Consider the following 21,202-nt stretch of genomic DNA (forward strand, 5'->3'; position numbering starts at 1 on the left):
CAACTGCCTCCAGGATTTCGTTCCCTAACATACAGCAAATAAATGAAGTTATACACAGAAGTTCTGCCATTGATTTTCTCCACATAAGTGTAGAAGACACTATTTCTATGACCAAACAACATATAAATACTGAACACTACAATAAATATTTAGGTTCCAAACCCCCGCACACTGCTCACTATGATCTTTCTTTCTAAGCTTTAAATAATTGCTAAACCCACAAGTGCAAGACACGGCACAATTTTGTGCAGTCTTCTTAATGCACAGAAGAGCACTTGAAATCCGTCAGCACTAAAGTTTTTCTAAAAGCCCCTAAAGCCCATTTTCCAAATTAAGAAGTTAAACATTGTGATTTTTGCATTCTATTTTTTCCCATAATATAAAACAGCTACTCAAACTTCCAGAGAAAAACAGATTACTACCCTCTAGTGATCATCTGTTCTGTTCTGCTAAGTTCAAAGGCCAGCCGGGCACTTTGAATAAGCCTGCAAAATTATAGGAATAGGGTAATTATACTTTACTCTGGCACGCTGTTTGCTGAGCTTAAGAACTACATTTATGCATGAATAGTAGGTAAAGATCTTTAGCATACAGTGCCAGTGAAAAACCTGATAAAAGAGCACTTGGAGAAGAAAAGAAACATTAAACAAAGCCAAGAATTGAACTCCTGGCAATCTGAGGACAACTCTATAACAAAGAAGAAGAATCTTTACTATTTATTGCCATGATAACGAAACATGATTGCTCATATTTTAAGATTTAATGTTTTGGGTGACCCATGTGATAACCATGTCGTAATCATCCCTTAAACCTGAAGCATCTTTCAGGTAGGTATTATTCAAGTACCCTGCTTCATGTATGTATATCAGCAGAAATAATGCCATTTCACGACTTCTCTTCTGAATTTAAGCATGCATAATCTTAGGACATTCACTTACAATTTTGGCATTCTTCCCACTTTTCCTCAGCTGCTGAACAGCAAATGCATGCTCAACATTATCCATTGAAACTCCATTAACCATTGCAACACGGTCATTTTCTCTGAAAGAAAAAAATACATAAAAATGGGGAGCATAAACACTTGTTCAAGGAGAAAACAGTAATGGCTGAGCTTCTCTGACCAATTTACACGTAGTACAGACCTACTATGTAAAGAGTTATTGATATTTTGAGAGCCAAACAATTAGGAGGTTAAGCTACCACCACAAAGATGACTGCCCCAAATTAGAATGCAGCTGTAGTTTGGCACTTACTGTAGCAGTCCTTCTGCTGGGCCTCCTTTCAGCACATCAGAAATAACTATTGAGGTCTCACCACTCTGAAAGTGAGGATTATCTCTTCCTCCAGATATTGCAATACCAAAACCAAATCCAGGGGCCTGTAATGCAACAAGAAGAACAAATTTATTTTATATTACTCATATGGTAACAATTCACATTACTGTGTGAAACATGGGGAGGAATACAACTTTTTGGAAGAAGGATTAACAAACCGTGCAACGTTATGCAAGCCACAAAGGAAACTATTAGCAAATTAGAGTAAAAATCCACTTTTAAAATAAAGTTGATTTAATAACTGTGTAGGGGCATACCTTACAGCTTTCTTTCTACACATACTTCAATTCCTTCAAGGAAGGCTGAACATCTTTTCAAATACATTCCAGCCAGATCAACCAGCAATCATAGCTGAGGTTCAAGAATCACAAAGTGAAACCCTGTGCCATGCAGGAGGACAGGTTACAGGCTCATAATGACCACTTGAGCTGTGGGTTGTTTTTTTTTTTTATTTATTTTTAAATAGTTTTCAAAGCAAATATATATAATAGCCTATGAAAACATGCAACAAGGAACTTTTGAAAACAGTAACATTTGCAAAGGAAACATTTATCTCCCACTGTTCCTTCATTCAGCTTTCCACTGCTGTGAGAAACAGAATTCCGTTTGCACTGTACTTGGGTGGGAAGAGGGAGGCAGAAGAGAGATGAACACATTTATGTCAAACTTCATTTCAGTGAAATAGATCTACCTTTCCTTAAACCATAAAGATACATACAAAAAAAATCCTTCTCTGCTCATGAAAAGAAATTCAATCATCACGTGAATTCAGAAACACACTGTAAGCCTATCTTGCTGCTTATCATTCTATTTTTCTTAGAGGAGATCTGCAAACCAAATCAACAAAAGCAAAAGGACTAGCTTCATGCTTCACTGTTATGATGTCCTTCTCGTCAAGCCCTGAAACAACGCAGTCTCATACATTGGCACTAGTCAGAAAAGAGCACCACCCTGAGAAAAGCTGTCTAACAATATGAATATGAAGGCTTAAGAAACAACCCAAATTGGAAAGCACAAATCAAAACCTGATTTTTTTTGAAAATGTACACGCTCAAATAAAGAAAGCTTCCCATAACCTTCTGCCTATTACTTCTCATTTTATCCCTCTGCCTAACATCAACCTAGAGATAAGTGATAAACTGAACTGCACTCAGAGTTGCAAAACTGAACCAAGTTCTTCAAATCTCTGAATTTAGTAGAGGGAAACAACCAGATGATCACTACAGTTTATAAGATATAAACATGTACCTTGCTGAAGTTGCTTTCTATTTATTTGTAATGTGCCACTTCACAAACTCCCATCAGATGACGTAACAGAAACACAAGGAAGGACTGTGCTATTCTGCTGTCCCGCAGTAAGGCAGCATGAGAGAAGTAGAAAGGAGTGTACACACATGATTTTTCTTTTACAGGGGTTAAGAAACTCATAGAATACTTAGGCACAGAACTTTAATTCCAAGGATGAAAAAAATCCCACTTCAAACACGAAGTGCATGGTCCTTCCTCAGAATCACTTACAGTTAAGAATATAGAAATAGAAATCTCTCAGTAAAAGAAACTGAGGCTACTGGTAAGCTTTAACTGAATTTGAGGCTGGCTCAGTCTCTTAAGAGCCATGTAACAGCCCGCAAAGTTTACAAGTGTAGTAAAGAAACGGAAGAAAAAAAATTGGTTATAAGCTCAAGCTGCTTTTTCTCCCCCAGAGAAGTTTGTAGTACAACTTTTGACAACACTGCTGGAATTCACAAACTGCCATGTTAAATAACAGCACAGTCAGATCTCTTATATACTCTGTTACAGGCTCTAAGATACCTGAAACAGATGGATCAAAATATATTTAAAAAAATTCAAACATCTCATGTCTGAACCATAGCAAATCATCTGAACTGACACACATATACTGCAACTACTGGGATTAGGAGCACTCTGTCCCTAATTTGTAATGACATCTCTTGAAGGCAACAGTAATAGGAAGAAACCCTACAAGAAGTGAGCAAAGATGCATTCTTCAGCAAGAACTTCCTACATAAAGCATTCCCTTCTCTCTTTTTTTTTTTTTTTTTTTTTTTTTTTTTTTTTAAGTCTCATCCCCCAAAGACTATCCAGCATCCTACGGCCTTTTTAAAGGCCCATTACAGACCAAAACATCCCCCACAAAAAACAAGACAGGTATCCTTTCAAGGTATGTAACACTTCTGAAATGCCTTTGGTTGCTATTGAAATCGGTATTTGTGTTTACAGTTTGTCTACCCTTACAGAGCACAAGAGTTGAAGGAATACAACTCCACGATGGACAGGAGCGATGGAGTTATACCAGCGAACAACACAGGCTTACAACAAAAAAACTGTCAGAGCTGGAATTAGCAACAGAACAGAAATGACTCTCAGAAAAACAGGAAAAAACGAAGTCAAGAATATTCTGTGTACCTTCGCTAACACACTCATACGTATTACTTAAGCTACTTGCATTTTCCTTCTGTTGTCAAAGCTGGCAATTATACCAGAAGTAACTCATCCTTTTTAACTAGTTTTGATAAAAAAAATGTTCATTTCAACTTGCTGTTATTAAACAAGAAGCCACACTGCAGTAGCTTCCTTTGGGCACAGGGAAAAGGCACCAAAGATCTGTTTGCCACTGTGCTGACATCTCTGCATTTCTCTGCCTTTTCCAAGGGGACTCAGCAAAGTTTTATTCTCAACCAGATTTTTCCAGTGACTTGTCTACCTTCAGTTCCAGGGCAAATATCGACCAAATGAACTAAAAGGAACAAGACCTCTGCAGGCACACTGAAAATAAAATTACTAAAGCCACCAAAAACACAAACCAGAGGAAGCTAATACTGTGACGCATAACTTGCAGCTAGTCTGCAAGTTCATCAGAGGTTTAGCGTCACTCCACTAGTTGCAGCCAGCTTACTGCCCTCAGCTAAGACAAAATAGTAAAACTCACAGTGACTTTTCAGCATCTCTTTTTAAAGAAAGCAAGCTCAGCTCTTCAAATTGCATTACGTGGCAGACAATGGATAGTCTCTAGCAGTTCTGTAGCTCAGCAGAGGGCAACAGATGACCACACACAGAAACACTCCACAACCCCTCCGAAGTGTCGTTTTGAGACTATTCCAATTCTACTAACTTCTGTACGTCAGAATGCAACAAATTTGATTGCATTTCCTTCCTTAAAACTAAAGAGAACTAACTTTATTTACGTGATAACCCAGTACTACAAGAATGTCACAAAAAAGTCTGAAGTTCAGCAAACAAGTATGCAGCCAAATGTCCTGAAAAGTTCTTCACAGTGCTGAGAAGAAATTCTAACCTTCCATTTGTTTAACATTTGCCAGATAAAATCTACCACAGTGTTTCATTATTCTTTTGTACACTGATTGATCTTTCTTGTTTCATCCAAGTTATTGCTTAGATTAATCAGAATATCCCTTTCCAGAAAAACTGAGCTATCATTAAGTCTACCATCCAGTCTTGTAGGTCTAGGATTTTTCATTTCTAGATAAAACCAGCACTATTTTAATCAACAGTAAGTTTAAAAAAAAATAAAGTTAAGTTTTAAAACGTTCACAGTATGACTGCACAGATTCCAGGAGAAAATAACAGGGGCAATTACTTCCAGAAATAATACTTCTTGTTAAAAAACTTATTGGCCTGCAAAGTGTTGTAAACTTAAAGAGACACCTAGAAAAGTAGCATTTCGTATTTTCATTTTTACTTGTTTACTAACTGCCTCTCTCGTACAGCTTTATGCTAGCTACCTCAGAAACTGGTTCAGTTTAAGAGTAGCTCAAATAAGAAAAGACTAAGTATAAATGTAGAAACTCTCTCCATTCACTGATCCCTACTACCCTTTTTGTCTAAGGTGCTTATTCTACCCAACCACTATTTTCAACACTAATTTTAAGAAGTGATAATCAAATTAGACAGTTTTGAATGCATTTAGTTGTACTCAACTACCTTGCTTTAAGCCTTTGCAACTCAAATTATAAAACAATCAGCATCGTTTCTGTACAATCTTTAGTGCATGAACCCTTTGATTTCTAATTACTTTCAGTTATGTGCAGAAGTGCTTGTAGGCAGGCTCATCTTAGAAACTTAAACTGAAACAAAAAGATGAAATAAAACTACTACCACAAACAGCTTTTACAACACTTCTAAATTTAAACAATGGGATAGGACGGTTTCCTTTTCTTTTACTTCCTGACATCTGGCTTTTTCCTATTGTTTTCAAAGCCTACCAGCATCCTGAGTCAGGCACACACAACCAACTGTATTAGCTTACCCTGTGAAGAGTCACCGTGTGTTGTTCCCATATAGCTGTTTCTTCCATTGTTGCGCTCTAAGGGGAGAGAGAAAACAAAGATCAGATTTGACCATATAACATACACTGAATAGCTGTAATAACTGTACAGTATCACAAAGAGGAACTTGCACTCAAAATGAACATTAATATTCATATTGAACAGTAACAGAAGAGTTGGCTCACTTTGTTAGATATTTCCTGCCTTTATATGTCACATCTGAACTTCCGGCGCTCTTGTTCAAGGGGGGGGGACTCAGGGAGCAGAACTTAATGGATGTGAAATTTCTAATCATTATGTGTTTCACTAACTTTGGAATTCAGCAAGTTTAAAGGGAAAGACTATGAGAAACCTGTAATGCAGTCTCTCTAGGTTGTACATTAAGCACACATAAGGTGCAATGCCCACTTTTCCACAATGATCACACATATAGCGTACTAACTTTCACACTCGACGCTTTTTGAACATTCTGCATTTTGCTTGTTCTATAGTTGTATGCAAATCACCATCAACTCTTTGTGAGCACCTAGCTACATAGATCACAGTACCTGTGCAACTGTGCTATGCAGACAGGTCACCTAACAGACCACAGTTCAGCGTACACTTATTTCTTTGGTCAACACCATAGCACTGCAGAAATAAACAAGGTCTCAGAAAAGCAACAGGATTAAACAGTAACATTATGGCAATATTTACATACTTGCATTTCTGCTTAAAAGAGCAGACACTTACACTAAATGTGCACAAGAAACATTTGGAAAGGGGGAGATGGGCTGGGGGAGTCAAAACTGGAAGAGTCAAAGCCTTGAAAACAACTAAAGAGGTGGCAGGAAACACACAGCAAGCAGCACGAACTCTCCTGCTGCTACGTTCTCTGCCTTTCCATAGGCAGTGCCCAGTGCTTTGCTCCATACCCTCCCTTTCACAAGTAAACAATCCGCTAACTAAAGCACAGAATCACAGCAGAAACATCTCTGAAGCCAATCAGAGAGAAGCACGTTTTCAAAAAACACAGCCATCGTTACAGTAACACAGCTATTTCAACAAAAATATTCCCAGCTTTTCATCCAGTCCCATCTAATTACAGAGAACTGCATCAGAAACGTTAATTCCCACAACGAATACCTATGAAAACTCGATCCCTCTCCATAACATCAGAATTTGCAACTACATTTAACAAGCGAGTTCTTCTCATGACCCCAGAAAGCTGTAGGTCTTTTTCCCCTCTGCATTTTGTGCTCCAATTTCAGCTGTTTGGATGCATTACATTACAGCTCATTTCTCTTCCAGGGTTTGCTTCTCCTAAAAGCATTGGTGCATCTTAATTGGCAGACATCTTCTGTCGGTTCACCTGCTCAGCACGGTGGTATTCCTTTGCATTAGAAATGAACACAACTGGAGCCCCACACTAGATTCTCTCTTTCTAGTTAAGTATTTTAAAAACACATCTGATCAATTTTTGAACAGTAACAACTTCCACAAACAGTGCCATCTTTGAAACAAAATAGAATGTTCCACTTGCTAAACGGTTAATGAATACTGATTTCCTTCCCCATTTGTGATGCTCTCATTCTGTCTTAGTTTTGGCAAGTGTTTCTCAGGCTAAACAGCTCCTCAACAAATGAAGAATTATCTCTGCATGTAAACTCCCAGGAGAAGTTTTTAAATAACTCCCATTCAGAAAAAGGTGAAATAGGAGTACAAGAACAGACTGCACAAGTTGCAATGGACATTTGAACCAGAAAATGCAGCTCAGCCCTACCTGCACCAGGTTAGTCCAGTTACCAGAGAAATGACCCTGAGAGCTCACCTACCACACCTGTCCTGGGCCTGCCACACAGGTGCACCCCTCGATTTGCAGTCTGAGCACCTGCCTATAGGACAGCTTGAGCCACTGGGCTAATAGGTACCTGACCTCCAGGGCTGCCAGCTGCTGGCAGCCAAAAACATTGTTTTTGGAGCAGGGCACCCAAAGGCACAGCGCAAACACACTGCCTGCTCCTGGATATGGCAAAAGCTGATAACAGCCAGTTATCCAGCTAAGCACTGCTCCTGCTGGAGCTGCCAGAACTAGCAATGCTTAAGTGAGAAAGATATAAGACAAACTGGTAAATTTACAATAAGAAAAATTAAACTGGTCCACCCAACATGCTTCTGAGAACTAAGACTCCATACCTCACAGCAAAACAAAGCAAACCCCCAAACCTCACTTGCTATCACACAACTCAATCCAGCTTTCCTATTCAAAGTGGCCATGGTGCTCATTGGTCACATTTACTGACTGAGCTACCATTTCTAACTTTTCTTTCCAATTCTGTTTTCCTTTCTGTAGTTCAGTCTTTCCACTTCCATTCTGCTCCATTTTTCACTAAATGAATCTCCTCATCTACTTCTACTGCCTCCCCAGATTTTGCTACCACATTCATTTCAAAATCCCAAGAGTTGGAAACATCAAATATCCATTAGTCAGATAGCAAACTAAGTAATATATTATTTTCATTCTTTCTGCATGCTCAAACAGTCCAATCCAGAGCAGTTAAAACAGTTCAAAGGCAGCCTGAGGTGAGTTGCTGGCTTTAACACAAATTGCTTCAGTGAGTTTGCTTCTCGTCTGTGAGGAACTGCCTTCACTCACAGAAGTCTGGGAAGCCCAATAAAGACTCATGGAGGTGCACTGACAGCTGAGGCTCTTGCTGTTCTCCATCAGCCGAGGTCTCTGTTGAGGCACTGCTCTTAGACACTACCCACACTGTGGGTACGCTAATGCTGTAATCTGCATGGACCGTTTGAATACCACACATCTTGTGAGGATATAAGTAATTCCCAAGTCTGTAGAAATAGCAGCTATTAATTAAGAGGTGGGGGCAGACAGTTTAAGTTAGTAGTGATGGCGCCAGCCTTGCTGCATGCTGGTGCCAACTTGGTATTCAAGACAATATTACCAATATTGATTTGGGGAAAACAAGGTGACTCAACAGAAAAGCAAATACACACCACCTAGAAACCAGGAATATGATGATGAGATGCTACAGTCTAGGGCTGGAGTAACTCAACAGAAACCATTAAGAATCTTTGTAATAATGCAAGAGGCCAAATAAATCTGTGGACTCATACTGTATCTGTATTGGCTGCGGTTTTCTGTGATAAATTGGAAGGGAAGGGTAGTTATCATAACTTCAGCATTATAAAGAATAGTTTACTTTATACTTACACTGCACTAAATCAAAGTTTCCCTAAGCTCATTCAAAACACCTTTATGTAAACAATTAGTAGCACCACCAGTTTTGTAGATGGCACCTGAATCTGTCTTTTCTGTTTGTTTTCAAGAATAAAGATATACATGAGATTGCAATTCATCAATATGCAAATAATTGAAGCTCTAGGTCTTTGGTATTGCTCTGAGAAATAAATTCATCTAACTGAACATCTTTCCACAAAGCTCCCTGGGCTAAGGGTCCTTCACAAGGTAAGACTTATTGTTTGTTCCCTCACCTACCACTTTTCTTTTTTACTTTTCTAAGGCTGGTGTTTACTTCCCTCCCCATCTTTTTTTGCCCCTCTTTCTTCCCCCCATTTTTTTTTTTAAATATGCCTTTGTCATACAGCTCTTTCCTTTGTGCATTTCTGCATACATGAATACACACACGCACACACAATACAGTTCTCCCAAAGGAGTAATTCTGTACTTATGCATTGAGATTTTTCTTCCAAGCACCATCGAGGAACAAAAGCCTTGCTGACTACCAGTGCTGCCACGCTTCTGAACAGTATTGCTCGCTTCACCCCTCCTGTAGCTAGGAAAGCTGTGATCAGCAGCAGCACCAGATCTACCCACAGGCTGCAGAAGACAGTTCAAGTTCACATTTGGAAAGATGCAATTCACAGCTAGAGAAGCTAGTATCTCAAGCCTAAAAATAACGCAAGGTTCCTGTGGTGAAGTTTCTTCCACAGTAACACTCACTTCTTCAGACTTTTGCACCTAGAAGACTGCTAGACTGAAGCCAAAGCTCCCATGTGTCTTCGCAGTCAGAGCCAGTAGACTTTCCCAATGTTTCTTTGCAGATTTAAGGGAGCTTAAAAGAGGAATCTGCGTTCTTGTTTCACCTGAACTGCTTTTGCAAAGTTAACCACGTCAAGAAGGATGAATTAAGTTTACAGTGATTATTTGCTCAATTACGAACAAGTTTTGACGTATTACATGCAGAGTATCATCACTCCAACCTTACAGCACCATGTTGCAGCATCTGTCCAACTTTACTTCCAATAAAATGCTGACTTGTAAAAGCATTTCTAGTTGTCCTAGAAGAAAAGGTCACAGTCACTTTGAGAAACTATTTCCTGATTTGAGATACCAGGGAAAACAATAAAAAAGAACTGGTGATGGATCACATCAAACGATGGAAAAAAAAAAATCAGTATTTCTATTTGGCCTCAAAAATTAATTCTCAGAATTATTATTTGTAGAAGTCAACTTCTGAAGTTCAACAGAATTCTACTGCTGAATTCTAGAGGTTAAATGCAGAATCGATCCATTCTGATTGACTACGCTCCAGGGAACAAGAACTAAAGTCTGTACCACAACAACTAGCATTTGGAGCTGTTGTAAGGATTTTTGAAGGTTTGTTTGGTTATCTAGGGGATGATATTCATCATTCACTTAAAAAAGGTTATATATACCCCAAGCCAATATTCCAAACAATGGCTTCCTGAGGAAGTTCACAGAAGGAAACTGAATCTTCCTCAGCCAGTCTAGAGCTGAAAATGAAGAGGTCATTTCCCGCCAAACACACCATCCCTCAGCACATACTCACAGCAGTGCACTGCTTCCAGCACCAACCAGGAGGATTTCCTGCAGACTCTCACCTTTGTCCTTACCACTTACACTACAACCACCATACATTCCAACAGCTTTGTTCCAGCTGTCATATGTGGATACCACAAAGGCCTCTGTGAATTAAAAATCCTTTTTCACTGCAACCAGTGCAAAGAGGATAGGATCCTATTATCAGATTGACTTCATCAATGAAAAAAATCAAAGCATATGTAAGAAAAAGCTCTATGTAAGATACATACCACCTCACATCTACTCTCCAGGCTACCACCCTAGAGCCATTGAGCTCTAAATAGGCACCTAAGCTATTTCAAGTGCTGGGAGACAAGGTCTAGAGCTTGTGTACTCAGAGAGGAGGGTACACAGAGGCAGGACAGGCACAGCAAGCTGCATTCTGCTGGAGCTTGTTTACATTCAGAAGCAAGCTATCCCCACAGTACAATTTGCAGGCAGGCTATATCCTTGCTTCTTTACTCGATCATCATTCCATGGGAGGAGGAAAGACTCTTTCCCTGCATGGATTTTTGAGAAGGACCCAAATTCACTCAAGAGAGATGAGAAGGAGCAGCTCAGGGATGTTGCAGACACCACTCTTGTTGTTACTTACTTATACCTTTTACACAGCAATGCTAACTGGAGAGAAAGTACCTGCTAAGACCTTGCCTTGCAGCATATGTAATCCAGGAGTTCTCACTCACCACTGATGCTGACAAGCCAGTCCTGAGTCTCACCTCCTGTTTGAATCTACAGCCATGGAAGTGACGATAACCAACCATCTCTTTTGGAAACAGAAATATGAACCGTATTCTCTTGAACGGATACACTAAACACTAAAAGGAGAAGTAGTTCAAATACTTGTATATTCATCAGGGCACCTCCTGAAGAGGTGCCAGCTACAGAGCACAACCTATCAGCCTATACATTTATATTTATCTTCATGGAGAAATTTCCATAACTCAATATCCAAGTGAACTGAAACTGTAATCAAAGATCGTCGACCCTGACTGTGGTACCATTTCTGCTAGTTTTCCAGATGACTGTTTGTGTAAGTCATTTTTGCCCTATCAGCAGAATTCTCCAAACTAAAATCATAGCTCGATATTTAACTCATCCCATGTAATACCCAAGTTATTCTCTTTTTAGCACGACTCCCTTTCTCAGAATGGCCTCTCAGGTCCAAGCCTCACTCAGCTCTCTGCTCAGCCAGGGTTTTTCTTGGCTATTGTTGCTCACGGAAGCAATGCATAAATCAGCAGTCTCTGCTTCCAGAAGTTTTCGGACATCTAAGAAACCTTCAAACAAGAGAAATACACAGAAGCTAGGGAGAAAAAAATGCATAAAGAAAACTAAAAAATGAAAAAAAAAATCAAGACTGGATTAGAAATGCAGTTATATCCCAGTATTTATATAAGTTTTTATGACATAGGCTTGCTGAATGCTATTACTCCTGAACAGCTGAACACTGGCACTCAAGAAACCTGTAATAAGGCAAAACAACCCAGAACATAAAGACCCTAACAAAGATACATCTCAGTGATCATAGGTCAGGTTATTTCAGATGCTGAAGAGCAGCACTCAAACACCCTGGTAACAGCATCCACCATCAGCTAAGCAAAGCTTACTAGCTTCATGATTTCTAAGGCGTGGGAAAAATGCTTTAGAATTTGGGATCCTCATTTGTTTTGCTTTTTTCCATTTTGCTTTCCAGCTGGCAATGAAATCATGTAGGATCACAAACTCCCAAGTGCTGGCAAGCAGCATTTCAAAGATCATGACTTCCAAGCTAGTACACTAGCAAAATGGAACCAAAATCACAACAGAATAAAAATATAAAATACAGCTTATTGCCTTGGCTTTGTTTTCAAAGAGTGATGGTGTCACCACCACAGTTAGGCTTTTTTTTTTTCCTGGTCTTTCCCAAAGTAATTTCTCCATTATACTGACTGAGGTCAGCATTATTAGGACAAAGATTCCAAAAAACTAGGATATAGTTTTCATATATTGCTGAAAGCATTCATTTTCTCTTTAGAGATCAGCTTTAGCTCAGATGTGAATTTCTTCAGATCAGTTCAAAGACAAGATCCTCAAGAAACACCAGCTAATGCTTTAACTCTTTGCATCTTCAGGCACAGTCTGAAAAGCACATTTTTAACACAAGTAACTGCTTAGTTGCAGGGCAAGATGCACTGCTTAGTTTCCATTCTCAGAAATACATTGGAGGGAAGGGAAGTCATCCAGAGGGACCTGGTCAGGCTGGAGAAGTGGGCCCATGTGAACCTAATGAGGTTCAACAAGGCCAAATGGAAGGTGCTGCAATTGGGCTGGGGTAATCCCAGGTATTTATGCAAACTGGGGGAAGAAAACCTTGAGAGCAGCCCTGCAGAGAAGGACTTGGGGGTCCTAGTGGATGAGAAGCTGGACATGAGCCAGCAGTGTGCGCTGGCAGCCCGGAGGGCCGATTATGTTCTGGGCTGCGTTAAAAGAGGAGTGGCCAGCAGGGAGAGGGAGGTGATTGTCCCCCTCTACTCGGCTCTTGTGAGGCCCCATCTGGAGTACTGTGTCCAGGCCTGGGGCCCCCAGCATAAGAAAGACATGGAGCTCTTGGAACGAGTTCAGAGGAGGGCGACCAAGATGATCAGAGGGCTGGAGCACCTCTCCTATGAGGAAAGGTTGAGGGAACTGGGCTTGTTCTGCTTGGAGAAGAGAAGGCTCTGGGGAGACCTCCCTGTGGCCTTCCAATACTTGAAGGGAGCATATAAACAGGAGGGGGTACGACTTTACATGAGTGGATAGTGATAGGACAAGGGGGAATGGTTTTAAACTAAGACAGGGGAGGTTTAGGCTACATATTAGGAGGAATTTTTTCCACACAGAGGTTGGTGACGCCCTGGAACAGGTTGCTCAAGGAGGTTGTGGATGCCCCGTCCCTGGAGGTGCTCAAGGCCAGGCTGGACGTGGCTCTGGGCAGCCTGGTCTAGTGGCGGGCAAACCTGCACTCAGCATGGGGGTTGAAACTTGATGATCTTTGAGGTCTTTTTCAACTCAGGCCATTCTATGATTTATTTTTTTTTCCGCTAAGAAATAACCCTACCCTCTGCTCCTTTGTTATATTTCTGTATGCATACGTGGCCACATGTAGCTGATTCTACCTGTGTTGGTTACTCATCAGTTTGTCTCATCATTAGCCAAGAAAACTTAATCATACTATTTTAATTTTATTTAGGAAACTTAAATCAGCTTCATGTACCTGAATATTGCTTTTTAATTGAAAATATAAAGACAAAGTGTATAGAAGCGTGAGATATGGCCACCAAAAGTTACAATCATGTAGCTGGAGATCAGAGCAGCAGTCAATGCTCAAGAATCTCACTGCAAGCAAAAATGCTGTGACCTTGCTTCTCCTCCAGAAGATCATTACTCAGTTACCATGCACTACACAGGGTAAACATCCACTTCAGCCACTCACTCTGAAGATCTGTCAAAGGAGAGCCTCTGGAGAGGCAACAGTATCCCCCAAAGACACAGTCAGTTGTTTTTCCAACATACTACTCAAAGCTTTCCGGCATCACTCAGACCAAACATACATTTAAGAGGTTTGCATGATACTTCAATTTACAGATGCCACGCTACCTTCAAGTTGGATAACAACACACATGAAATGACACATAGGTTAATTTTTCCTCAAAACGGGTACTAAGTTTCTTCCTCTGAACACCATCTATCACTATTACAAAGTTTCGGGTTAAGGGCCTTTCCCTGTAGGTGATAACCAGGCATACAGATGGCTTCTCAGCACCCCAATCTCAGGGAACAGTCAGTTGAGGAGATTCAATTTCAGCAGCCACACAGTTACTATAGCATCTGCAGCACACGCTGTAATTCTAAGCCTACATTAACTTTGCACATTCAAAGGAGGTAAATGAAGAGACAAGGACACAGAAACACAGGACTTGAAAAAGGAGGAGACAGCAAATAGTGTTGAACATTAGGATTTGTTAAAGGTTGTTAGTGACTTTAGAATACGGAGTCAACAGTAACAAACAGTTTGGTTTAGACAAAACCAAACTGGTTTTGGTTAGTGCAAAACAGAGAGAAAAGCAGGGTTTTTTTGTCCTTTAAAGTGAGGATGAGAAGAAAAAAGTATGAGAGGTCAATGAGAGAGAAGGGATGAGAATGAGAGCAGCACAGCAATGCCCTGCTTGTCAGAGACCTGGACAGGCACGCAGGTTCATGTTGGCACAGCTTGCTCAGCTGTCAGCAAGGACAACGTAACTGCACTTTCTTATCAGCAAGCATGGGAAGTGCAGAACAACATTTTTCCTCGTGAAAGAGGAGGAGTATTCCCATCCTACTATAAAAACTCACTTCTGCACCACTTCATTGTAACACAAGTACTCCTTTCCCAGTTTTCCAAAACATGTTCCCTGCGAAAGGGGAAGAGGTACCTGACTTCAGCAGACACAATCCAATGCTCTTCAACAATTTATTTTGCCATAACGGCTGCTCAGTCTCTACTCATATGCACATCAATCTGCTACCTATAAAAAGGAGGTTTTTAAGAAAACACATTTAACCTATTAACTGAAGAAAAATATACATGCTGCAATTGTCCTTGCATCTGATTACAAAACTAAAATACAGCAGTGATTTAACTCAAAATAAAGTAGTGCTGCAAGCTAGAAGACATATAATGTGAAAAAAGTCAAAGTAGTATTAGCACATGCTACCAGTATTTAAATTCAGCGAGGAGCCCTTCCCTCATCTGCAGGGAGCCATCGTGCTGTGCTCGGTAGCCTGCAGACCTACAGATGAACTCTGGCCCCCCAAGCAGCTTATTGCTGCAGCTTAAGTGCTTATCTTTTACCAGTCCCTTTTGTTTAGTGTCTGCAGAACAAATCGATTAAAGTTATCAGCTACTAATAAAGAGAAAAATGGAAGTGACTGTAGAGGTTCAGCTTCAGCATAACTGGGGGAAGGGGTGGATGGGGCCTGTGAGAACCCAGTGAGCGGGTGCCCAACACCGCTGCAGAGCAAGGCACAGCAGCTGCTGGGTTTAACTGAACTGTCCCATCGGAAGCAGCAGAATTGGAAGAACAGCACCTGTGGGCGGCTGCTTGCCAACACAAAGGGCCGGGAGCAGCAGCAACCTCAGCTCAGCGCTGCTCACATTCTCAGGGCAGGCTCGCCTCTGTTTGCAAAGCTAGCTGAACCGAACCAAGGAGCCAAGGGGCTGGCAGCTTTCCTGAGTGGAGAAGGAGCAGGCAGGCGGAGAAAATAACAGAAGAGAAATGGAAGCCTTTTCTGGTGGGTTATTTGTCAACTACGAACACAGAAGCAGACACAGCACAGCACACATATAGCAATGTGCACCTGCAGTCATTGCCATAGCACCGACTGCTTTACAAGGGGCACGACACGCTTTGCAGGCAGTGGGAAGCATACAACTTCTTCACATCCAGTTCTACCATGTTTATTGTATGTTTGTTTTTAAACTTAACCCTAACTACACTAGAGGTTTGAAAAATATGGGTGTTTCCCTTCAGAAAGATAAGCAAGATTCATCGTTACCAAAGTTTCACAAACATGTTTTTATGGAAAATACACACACACATTTTTCCACCTCCCAGTTTATTATCCCCCCATAAAAACATAAAAAAAAAAGCATCTGTTTCCATCTGTTCAGGCATCATGGCCCCTAACAACCACAAGAGAAAGGAGCAGCTCCACAAGCAAGGAAGAACCAGGAAAACATTTCCACATGTTTCTCTCCCTCCCCTTCCAGTGACATGCAACAGCAGCAGGAACACCCACGTCACCAAAACCGAGCCAGAAACACCTTTCTAAGGCGATGAGAAGCTGTGGTAGGAATAAACAGCAGCAAAAACCAATTCCACTGGGGAGCTAGGACCCAGCAAGAGGCAATGAACGCAGGCCTGCGCTACCACCCAGTGCAAACAGCTGCCTGATTATAATCCTCCTCTGATTTTCTGCTGGCAGCAATCCCAGCCTTGCCTTTCCCTACACCACTGGTTTACAACCTCTTCCAATTCGCAGATCTCAAAAAAAAAAAAAAAGAAAACTGGGATACAAATCACCATATATTAAAACTTCAGATATAAAAAGAAAAAACAGCAAGCCTTCTCAACAGCAGTACATTCTTGGATTTTTGGTTTTGGATTTCCTCCTTGCGAACTGCATCCATACTCCCACCCTGACCAGCCAGGGGCTGCCAGGAAGGCCAGGCTGAAGAACACCCCAGTCATTTCCTAACTCAACCCGGTAGGAGATACACTGGTTGCAGTTTCTCAAACAGAATAACAGTAATTTGTGGACAGGAGGCTTTACACAGGCTTCAAATTAAACTCGGAATGTATTCAGATACACATAACCACGGTGCCTTTTCCCATCCCACCCCACAGACTCTCAGCTACTCTTTTCCTCCCTATTTGCACATCAAAGCAGGGGAAGGGAGCAGAGAATTAACTCGGCAGCATTCTTTGCTGACCAGGTCAGAACTGCCTTGCAGCACGCTGACTTATGCACACAAGGCAAAACAGGACACTTGAAATCAGACAAAGACCCACCTTCTCAAAAAGTAGCCTGTCAGTTCTTCTGACCGTTGCAGTTCAATTAACACACCAAGTTGTATGCAACGCTTATCATACAGGTTCAGAGAGCTTTGTAAGTAAGGAAACAGCAGAAATTTTGCTATGGGGTCTGGAGGTCTTTATGCTGCAGCTTAAACTTCATCTTCCTTTTCCCAAAGGAAGCATTTAAGGTGAAAACAAATACAAAAAATCCATAAAAATATCACAATACATCATTTAACTTGCCTTTAAATATCACTTGCTTTCAAGTCTGACACACTTAAAACCAAGAGAAAGCAAAAGTTAATCTCAAAATTAAAATATCTTTGTGACCACCTTTAAGAGTTGATATAAATACAGAAGTGAAACAAACTGCTGCCTCCTCCCTACAGCAGCTTTAAACACAAAGCACTGTAACTTCTCTTCCCACAATTTCTGCATCTGCACAGTAAGACAGACCATACAAAGAGCACAGGATTATATTCTTGATGAAAATTGCATCACACCTCTTCATCATCACTCTGGAATGCACATTCCCAATTAGGCAATAAATTATGTGGGCTGAAATGATTGGGGCTACTTTAAAATGTGCTGTGCTTCTTTCTGCCGTAAGTGCATCTATAACCACCAGGAACCAAATTTAAAATTGAAGGGCTTTGGATTTGTGAGGTATCAAACAAGGATAAAATTCCCCCTTTTCAGAAAGTTCAGTTTCCACTTCAACTTCAAAACCACAAGAATCAAAATTGTAACAGCATGACATTCTGGTTTGCAAACCAAAAAAAGGATCAAGTTTATGCAGCCTTCACCTCACGTCTTTTCTGAGCAATAGTTTTAGGATTGCTGCATGATTCTTATTGCTTTTAAAAGAATTTTGTTACAAGACAAAACAAAGTATACTTCAAAGCTCTTCTCCTGTTCCATTTCTGCTTTACACACAGCAAGTAAACCGAGGACATATTCCAGCCACCTAGATGTGATTTCTAAAGTACTGTGTCAGAAATAGTGAACGTATTATGTCTCCAGGAGCATGTATCAGCTTGCATATACATACCATACAGCTGTCATTTTTCCTTAAATGCAAACTCCTTAAATATTACAGGACAATGTGCAAGATACGCTTAACTGACATTCATTTCATGACACAGGTAAGGGTTTGGGCTGTTTTCTTCCTTAATTCCCCTTACTCCAAAATACTAGTCTACTTCAGCACAGGATAAAAGAATGTGAAAACATAAGCATATTTAGCCGAGCTGCTACCAGTCCAAGAAAAGAAGCATCCAACATCATGAAAAGCAATACTCAAATAAATTCTTTGGTTGCCTCAGACTCATTTCCAAAACTGCAAAGAGGAAGAAGAGTTTGTACTCCCTACAGACACTCCACAAAAACACCCGAAATTACTGAAGATTAAAGAAATGAAAATAAAGCTCAGTAAAAATAGGCATTAGTTTAACATCCATCACAAACTTTCAACAAGGAAAAGCTAGACATACCAGCACTCTAACATAAAAAGCCTTCTGCTGGCAGGTCAAATAGCAACTAGAAGCATTTTTAGGAGTGTTCTTGTTACAGCTTAACTACAGTGGTCTTACAGCACCATTTTAAGACAGCAATGGTGTCAGTCTTACGTATGAGAACTATTGATACAGTTTACAAAAGAAGGCTGATCTGTACCTGCTTGGAAGTGTAGCTTCGTTCTCATCCTGTGAAGCTGTCTACCTATGTATCTAATACAGAAACACCACTGAAATTATTTCCTGAAGTAGTCAACTTAACACCTTTTATAAGCACACAAACAAAAAACTATTACATTTAAATACTTTTATTTAAATCTGTGATTTTGCACAGGTAAGACTCATTAAGTGCGAAATCCCCCCCACAAAAATCACTACAGAGACACATCCATACAAGTAACAGTGATGCAAGTAATAGTGGATATCACAGCTTCAACCCTACTTTGAAATAGTAATCAAACACGCAATAACTAACAGAGGCAGATAAGCTTCGTACTTAAGAGACAGAGCAGCTTCTCACATGTCTTTCTCCCAAGGTAATCATCACTTCATAAAGAATACTCCTCAGCTGTTAGCCCAACTACAGTGAAGATGACAACAAGCACGTAGAGTATTTCAGAACAGGAACTTTGTAACCAGACTGAAAACATAAGTCTATCCATACCTACTCAGACAGGCTGCCCGTCAAAACCACCTCTTGGCAAGCATCTCCCATCTGTGCTTAATGGACAGATGTTTATTTAGTTTACTCAGCACATTTTTTCAAGTGAAAAGGCACGAGTGACATTCTAGCTGTTTATCCAACCAACTGGAGAAGAAACTGGATAAGCTCTCAGTTAACAGCTGAAACGCCTGTATACTTTTGGCCAAATGCCTGTATAATTTTGGCCAATTACCTGTTTATCCTAGGTTACAGCCACAGTTCATTCAACCATTGCTCCAAAAGCTCTCGAGTTACACAACTGCAAGAAACAGAGTGGGGAAGGAAGCAACTGAATCACCTAGAATCCTGCAAAATCAGCTAAATTTAAAGAAAAAACCAACCACCAAACACCCTTGTTAGATGAGCAAGAAACCTTAAGAGTTAGCTACAGAACACCAGACAAGTCTGTCTGATGAGCCAGTGTAATGGAAAATCGTATCAGAAGGCCATAGCTTGAAGAGAAAATACTGCGGGCTTTTGAAACTACTTGAGAAGTTGATGACTCTACAGAAAATTCCATGATTTTTTTCCATAAAGAAAAAAACAGCCACGTACACAGGCAGTGTGATAACATTTCCCCTCTATTAGGATAAAAGAACTTAAGAGATTAAACGGGGGGGGGAGGGTGGAGTGGGGGTGAGAGGAGCTTCAGTATCATTATGATTCACAAATTTAGGCATCAGCTGACAGTCCAATTCATGTACAATAGAAGCTGTTACCTTAATCTTCAAGAGAAAGGTTTAATATCTTAAAAATTCAATCATCCAAGTGAGGATATAATCAGCTGGCCTTCTCACTGAAGGAAAAAAGTCCTTCTCTGTCCCTCATCCAAGTTTTCTTTTCAATTTTTATTTTTACACAGCTGGCTAGGAAAACTCCGTCTCCTCTTTATAACACTGAGGGTTTTATTCCACAATTCTTAAACCATTGAACCAACAAAGTTAGCTTTTTCTTTTCTGCACACTTACAGACAAATGTTAGCAGGAGAGCACACTAACTTTGTTATACAGACAGGCCATTTGCCCTGTTATCTCCCATAACTCAAGAGCAGATAAATCAGAACATAACCAGAAGGGGAATTTTACGAAGCTCTATTGTGTAACATCTTTTTTTGGTCCCCTAGAAGCTGTGATCAGAGTCTTAATGAAAACCTGACTATGTGACTGGAAATCAGCAAACAAACAGCTGATTTGAGCAATACTGTTGTTTCAGTCTAGCTACTCCTTACAAACAATACAGGATTAGTCACTAGACCAACACCTGTAGCTCTTGCTCAAGACATCAGAGCTATACTGAGGTTAGAAAAACACAATAGAACCAAACCACTAGGAAAAGAAGCCCATCTACAGGAAAAATGCCTCATCAAACAAACTTCAGACACAAAGTGAACACACTAGTGGTTGTACAAAACAGGAGTTAGCTGTTCACCAGTGTAACAAGAAGTCCTACATTTCTCAGGACATTCCAGGAAGCCATTCGTTTCCCTAAAACCCAGAAAAAAAAACAAGTGACCAGCCTTTTGCTGAGTTAATAAGATGAACTGGCTCACCACGCAGTCAGACAAGCATGATTCAGTGCATGAGGCAGTAGACTGCTAAGATACAGGGAAGGAAGAATTGTTCCACTAACCATGAAGTTACATCAGCCAACCCTTTGTAGAACTACATCACTTACAGATACTGCTCTAAAAGGGCTTTTTTTTGTTACAATACTCAAACAGATACCATCTAAAAAATACCTATTTGCATTACCTCTTATTCTCTACCTATTTTTAAGGCATTTAGGAAACAGAGGCTGCATCAAGGCCCCACCCTGAATTTCTTAACACAGTGAAGAATCACAGCAATATTATGCTGCAGTCTTCCTGCTAACACACTGCCAAGCATTATAAGTGGGACAAATAAGAGCAAAGTAACATTTATT

The 21,202-nt window shown here is 40.4% G+C and overlaps 1 protein-coding gene across 7 annotated transcripts in view; it reads right to left on the reverse strand.

Moving 5' to 3' along the window:
* TJP1 (tight junction protein 1) overlaps positions 1-21,202 on the reverse strand; it is a 158,106-nt gene that overhangs the window by 37,461 nt on the left and 99,443 nt on the right. For all 7 annotated transcript variants that reach the window (XM_021407092.1, XM_021407093.1, XM_021407091.1 and 4 more), the window contains 3 exons: positions 5,623-5,679; positions 1,254-1,378; positions 939-1,041 (listed from right to left, as the gene is read on the reverse strand). In XM_021407092.1, the coding sequence (XP_021262767.1) occupies positions 939-1,041; positions 1,254-1,378; positions 5,623-5,679 (285 nt within the window). The remainder of the gene's footprint in view (positions 1-938; positions 1,042-1,253; positions 1,379-5,622; positions 5,680-21,202) is intronic.

The sequence above is a fragment of the Numida meleagris genome, chromosome 9, assembly GCF_002078875.1.
Source record: "Numida meleagris isolate 19003 breed g44 Domestic line chromosome 9, NumMel1.0, whole genome shotgun sequence".
NCBI lineage: Eukaryota > Metazoa > Chordata > Aves > Galliformes > Numididae > Numida > Numida meleagris.